Genomic DNA, 5,735 nt, shown 5'->3' with positions numbered 1-5,735 from the left:
TTCAACGAACGGACAGTTATTTTCTCACAGTTTAGGAGGCTCTGAATCTGACTTCAGAATGCCATCTCTGAGGGGGAAGCTTTTTGTGTGGGTCCTGCGGGGGAAAGGTCTTCTCTTGTTATCTGTGGAAGCGTTGTCCCTTGGAGATGTCCCTGCTTCTCAGCATCCACCTTCCCCTGGGCCTATGAGGTTCTCAGCACAGACCCCTGGTCCCAGGACTTCTTTCTTGATGGTGGAAAGGCCCCTTCTCTCTCCTTTCATCAAGCAAGGGTGTGACTGAAGATGCATCCACCCCAGTCCTGCCTCAAGAACACACAGGCTAGGGTTTACAATACATCCCAGAAATGGAGAGGACAGCAGATCACAAACTGGAGGACCAGTGGGAAATAAAGGGAATCATGGCCTCGCCGACTTGGTTTATGTTTGGGGGCAACAACCCAGTCCCCGACATTGGGAATGGCGTGTTGAAGAGGCACGGTGTCAGTCATTGTCAAGTTAACATCTCAAGATCTAAAAGGTACAATGGCGATCAGTGATCGGCTAACATCCCAATGTGTTTCGTGTCAGTGCTCAGCCAACCCCAGCCCCCATGGCTGCCCACGTGGCTTCCGACCACCAGCAGCTCCTCCTTCCTGGGTTGGCGGCGTGTCCTGGGGACACGCAGAGTGGGAGATGAATAAACCACTCTGGACACAGAGGAAGGTTGAACAGCAGGATTTCAGACACGTTTATTCAGGGCAGACTGGTGAGTGGGGAGCCTGCCTTTGGACACTTCCTCCTCTGCCCCACGTTCTCCATCTGCTCTTTCCTAGGCTGGCCCACCCCCAGCCATGGGCACCGACAGCAGTTACTCCACAGGGTCAGTCCCAGCAGGATGCACTTTCTCAGTCCTCATAAATGTGCAACCTGGACCTGCGGACTGGGAACCTAGTCAAACCAGTGTCCACTGCGGCTTCCCACACTCCGCCCTCAGCTTCTTTGCCTCTCAGTCTGGCGTCACACAGGCCCACTCTGCTGACTGGCATGGGAAGCCAGACTGGCCCCTAGGACGAAGCCTGCCAGGTGTGGCCGTTATGTGTGACAAGAGTGCCCACCATCTGAACTAACGCTGCTGCTCCGCCCATGGTGTGTGGACAGGAGCCCCCTTCCCAGCCCGGCACCCCTTTCATGCCAGGGCCCCCCAACCAGCAGCTCCGAGAGATGATGGGGTCAGCACGCTTTCAAATCCTGCCTGCTTACTGTAGGCGAACTATTCCAAACGAACATGATAGGTCTCTACTTGGGGATCAGAATCTCATGCAAAACTCGGACAAAGGGCTCCACGTTCTGTCCAGCTACGCATGCTGTGACTGTTTTCCAGGTTGAGACGTTCTCACGCAGGGGAGCGGTGGCAGAGGTTACTTCCCAGGAACCTCTGCACCAGGCCCCAGCCTCTGACGGCCCCAGTAGGGCCGGCCCTCTGCTCTGAGCTTGGGCGTGCCAGGCATTTCGGAATGAGCAACTCCTGGATGTTTTGGCCACTTGGAAAAGTGGTGCCCACCGCCAGGGTGGTGCCAATCCCATGGTCACTCCCAACCTGACTGACAACCCCACCCACAGCCCCCAGGTCTACTTATGAGTGGAGGGCTTGCTAGTATCTAAGAAGAGAACATGGAGACCACAGGGCACTGTGTGTCTGACAGCACGAGGGTTCCACAAGGACAGACAACGACCGCATGAGGACACATGGGCAGGGTGGCATCTCGGAGGACTCGTGGGGTGGACGGTCTGCTGATTGACAGCTGCCGGAGGGCCACTCGGTGTGACGTGACCACGCTCGAAGAAGTGGGGGAGGGGAGTGAAAAATAAGAAAACCACTCTGAAAACTAACGGTAGGATTTCTGGTAGGAACACACACTTTATAATATAAAACCCGTCTACCGAGCGGAGCCACGAGCCAAGAACCATCGGTCTAGTCTCGTCGAGACGGCGTTCCAAGCTTCGGTACACACGAGGAGCAGCCTGTTGGGAAGACGGAAGACCTCAGCACCGTTCACTGCTCTAGGAGGGCAGGGATAAAGGGTCTGCAGCTGCCAACCCATTCCCAATTCACGCGGGGAGGAGACACGCCGCCACCTCGCCGCCACCTCGTGCCCCACCCTTGCAGAAAGATAGCAGGTTGGGCGGGAAGTCTGTGCAGAGTGCCGCCCCCGCCTCCTGTAACTCTCTGTTTGCCTTCGTCCTTCAACGCTTTGATCCTGCGATGCTAGAGGAGGGGGTGTCGGACTGCCAGGTCAAGGGAGAGACCATTCTCCCCATCATCGGGGTCCACACAGGGAATCCACCAAAAAGCAAAGACAGAAACAGAGCCCCAAACTCACTGCCATTGAGTCAATTTTGACTCACGGCAGCTCCACTGGACAAACTAGAACTGCCCTCGTGGATTTCAGAGCCAGCTTTGTGCCTTCCCTTTGGAGTAGCCGGGGGGCTTGAACCTCTGACCTTGCAGCTAGCGGCCCCAACACAACCCACTGTGCCACCAGGGCTGCTTATGGGGAGTCCACAGGGGCGGCACACTGACGGGGTGCTTGCTGGGAAGCCAGCCCTGCCCTTGGCTCCCTCCTCACCTTCAGCTCTTCTGCGTGGCGGGGATCTTGTTTTCGCCTTCCAGCTCTTCCACTCCCGCCTGGGTCATGAGGTCGGCGATGTTCTTCTCAAGGTCATCGATGCGGCTACTCATGTCATCAAGTGACTGCGTTAAGGAGGACAAGCACCTCCTATCCCCACGCCCCGCTTCCAACCCCCTTTCCAGGGTCCTGCGGCCCGGCCTTCACCACCACCAGTCATGACTTGGGTTTCCCAGGGTCCTGCAGCTGGGCCTTATATGATCATTAATTGGTTTTCTAGGTTCTCTGGATACTGGGAAGACTAGCGCGTTCCCCCCCACCCCCACCCCATGGCCAAATCCTTGGCACTGCTACCCGCCTGGCCCCCAACAGTTTTCACCTGGGTGAGACCCTGTAGTCCTAAGACTACAGACAGGGTGGGTCATTTAGCAGTCACACCACTCAGGGCGGTGGGAAGACAGAAGTTCCTTAAGGTGCCCTGCGGCAGGTGAAGTCCCGGAGCTGCTAGAGGGAAAGGCTGGTGGTTGGAACCACCAGCTGACCCGGGGGAGAAAGACAAGACAGACTGCTTCCAGAAAGATCGCAGCACTGGAAACCCTCTACCTCCAGGAAGATCAACTCACTGCCAGCGCGCAAATTCTGACCCCATGGGGCAGAGGTAAACTCTTTCAGCCCTTCCTATAGGTTGCTGCGAGTTGGCAGCAACAACACATTGGCAATGAGTTTTTGAGTTTAAGGGTGCAGACTGCCTCAACTATGGGTTTGAACCGCCCAACCTTGCCCTTAGCAGCTCTGCGCCTAACCCATTGCGCCACCACGTCTCCTATGCACCGCCATGCAGTGGATCCTGGCTCACACAAAGCCTACCGGGCAGCAAGCCTACCCAGCATGCGAGAACTTCCCCGGTGGGCTGCCGGAACCGAAACTCTAAGGAAGTAGAGAGCCTTGTCGTTCTCCCTCGGGCTGGCTGGTGGTTTCGAACTGCTGACCCCGTAGAATGTGTAGCCCCCGGCACCACGGGGCTCCTGCCCCTCGTGCATCTACCTACAAGCCCGGCATTCGGGATCCGAGGTCCAGCCAGAGGCCAAGCCAAAAGGATATTTCTCCCGATGATCTGGTCAGACATGGTCTGGAATTTATCCTGCATCTGTTGCAACAGCGTGTGGACCTGGGAAAGAAGGCATTCTCATCCCTGGCCTCCTTCTGGGGTCTGCGTCTGGGGGGCCGAGGCCTGGGCCCCGGGCGTTGGCAGGTGGGCAGGGACCCAGGGGCCCTTCCAGGCGGGTTCCAAGATGGTGGGGTTTTGTCTAAGGGCGCGGAGGTGGGCAGGTGGGTGCTGGCGTGCGCGCGCCGAGAGGTGGGCGTGGGGCGCCGGCGGGGGCCGGGGTCTTGGGTGCGGGAGGCGGGTCGCAGGCGAGAAGGGCCTACCCCCCGCGGTCCGACGGCGCCAGCAGACACGGCGCCTCAGGGCGCCCGGGGACGCGGCCTTACCGCCGAGGTGAGATCCTGCACGCTCTTGGGGTCGGTCTCGGCCATCTCTCCGGTTCCCAGCTTGGCGGTGAGGTCTCGGACCGTCACCCACACTTCCCGTTTGTCCAAGCAGACGCCCCAGCGGCTTCTTCTCGCGACAGATGTTCGCGAGACTGCGCTGCATTGTGGGAGGTGTAGTTCGCCTTGCGCGGCACGGTCTTCAAGTTCTCGCGATACCCTTCTTAGGCGAGGCCCCGCCCACCTCCTCGCCCCACATCTTCCTCCCCCTCAGGCTTGATCTAGCCCCTTCCCTTTCTTCTCGCCCCGTCCCTCCCTCTGCGCCCTAAATGGCATCGTCCCACCTGGCCCAGCCTCACCCGGTCCCTGCATCGGCCCGACCCCAACGCTCTGCCCCGCCCCTCCATGTCAATTTCCACCTCGCTCCGCCTCTCCAGGGCTAGCTCCTCGGACCCCGCCCCGGCCCCGCCCCGCGGACTCGCCCCGCCCCTCGGGCTTCGCCTCAAGCCCCGCCCCTGCTACTTCTTTTTCTTGTAGAGGAGACAGATTTGGGGCAATAGGTGATAGCCAGGAGGAGACGGCAAGAAGATGACTTTAGTGAGATCCTTAGTCAAAAAAGGGGAAGGGGAAGCCATCGCATTTCATTGTTGCTGCTGTTTCTCGCTGAGCTGACGCCCCCCATAGTGACCCCAAGGGCAACGTGAGGTAACGCTGCTCGGTGCTGCGCTATCCTCTCAATAGTTCTTAGCTTGAGACCATTGCTGCAGCCGCTGTGCCAATCCATCTCGTCGAGGGCATTCGTCTTTTTCCGCCTCTCTACGAAGCATGATGCTCTTCTCCAGGGACTGGCCTCTCACAGTAACATGTCCAAAGCACTTCAGAGGAAGTCTTGCCGTCCGTCCTTGCTTGGAAGGCAGATCTGCTTGTCCTCTGGCCGTCCAGGGGACTTCCAGTTTTCTTCACCAGCACTCTAATTCAAATGCTGAACCCAATTGTTTAAAATATGCTCTGCCCGGCACTGTAGCTGAATTCTCAGAAGACCCGTGTGACATAATGGTTACCATTTTAAATGTTTGCAAACACAGCTCCGGAGGGTCAAGAAACATAAACAAGGCCATCAAATTTGTGATCACTGGTAGATGCAGTGCTTTCTGATTCTACTGACTTCTGCTGGCTCAATCATTCCGGAATCCAATGAGTTTTCTGAGCCTTGTGAGCAAGGTTTCTCAACAACGACACTGTTGGCATGCGGGGCTAGACAATTCCCTGCCAATCAGGATGTTCAGCAGCATCCCTGACCTCTAACCCATGACGTACCAGCAGCCCCCCTAGGGTGACAACCAAACATTTCCGCAGACGGTGCCCTGCTCAGGAACCACTAGCTTAGGGAGATCTGCAAACGTGGTCTGGGATTCTGTTCACTTGCTACTGGGACACCCGTTTGTGCTAGAAAATATTCTCCATGCCCCCTTCCATCCCTATCATCCTGGCGACTTAGAAAGTTTTCGGGACCTCCCAGACATTAGACAGGAAGCTGCTGCTGTTTGGTGCCTTTGATTCAATTCATAACAACCCTGTGCTCAACAGAACGGACACTGCCTAGCCCCGTGCCATCCTCACAAGAGTTCTTAAGCTTGAGCC

The 5,735-nt window shown here is 57.3% G+C and overlaps 1 protein-coding gene across 1 annotated transcript; it reads right to left on the bottom strand.

Moving 5' to 3' along the window:
* Positions 1-1,877: 1,877 nt before the first annotated feature.
* Positions 1,878-4,255, bottom strand: HSBP1 (heat shock factor binding protein 1). The gene is made up of 4 exons (XM_075537023.1): positions 4,098-4,255; positions 3,708-3,774; positions 2,607-2,727; positions 1,878-2,001 (listed from the first exon to the last, which is right to left on the bottom strand). The coding sequence occupies exons 1-3, from the start codon at positions 4,140-4,142 to the stop codon at positions 2,609-2,611; spliced, it is 231 nt and encodes a 76-aa protein (XP_075393138.1). The 5' UTR covers positions 4,143-4,255; the 3' UTR covers positions 1,878-2,001; positions 2,607-2,608.
* Positions 4,256-5,735: the final 1,480 nt, after the last annotated feature.

The sequence above is a fragment of the Tenrec ecaudatus genome, chromosome 18 (genome assembly GCF_050624435.1).
Source record: "Tenrec ecaudatus isolate mTenEca1 chromosome 18, mTenEca1.hap1, whole genome shotgun sequence".
NCBI lineage: Eukaryota > Metazoa > Chordata > Mammalia > Afrosoricida > Tenrecidae > Tenrec > Tenrec ecaudatus.
Note: the sequence above shows the minus strand (reverse complement) of the source record. Positions and strands in the feature narration are given on the sequence as shown.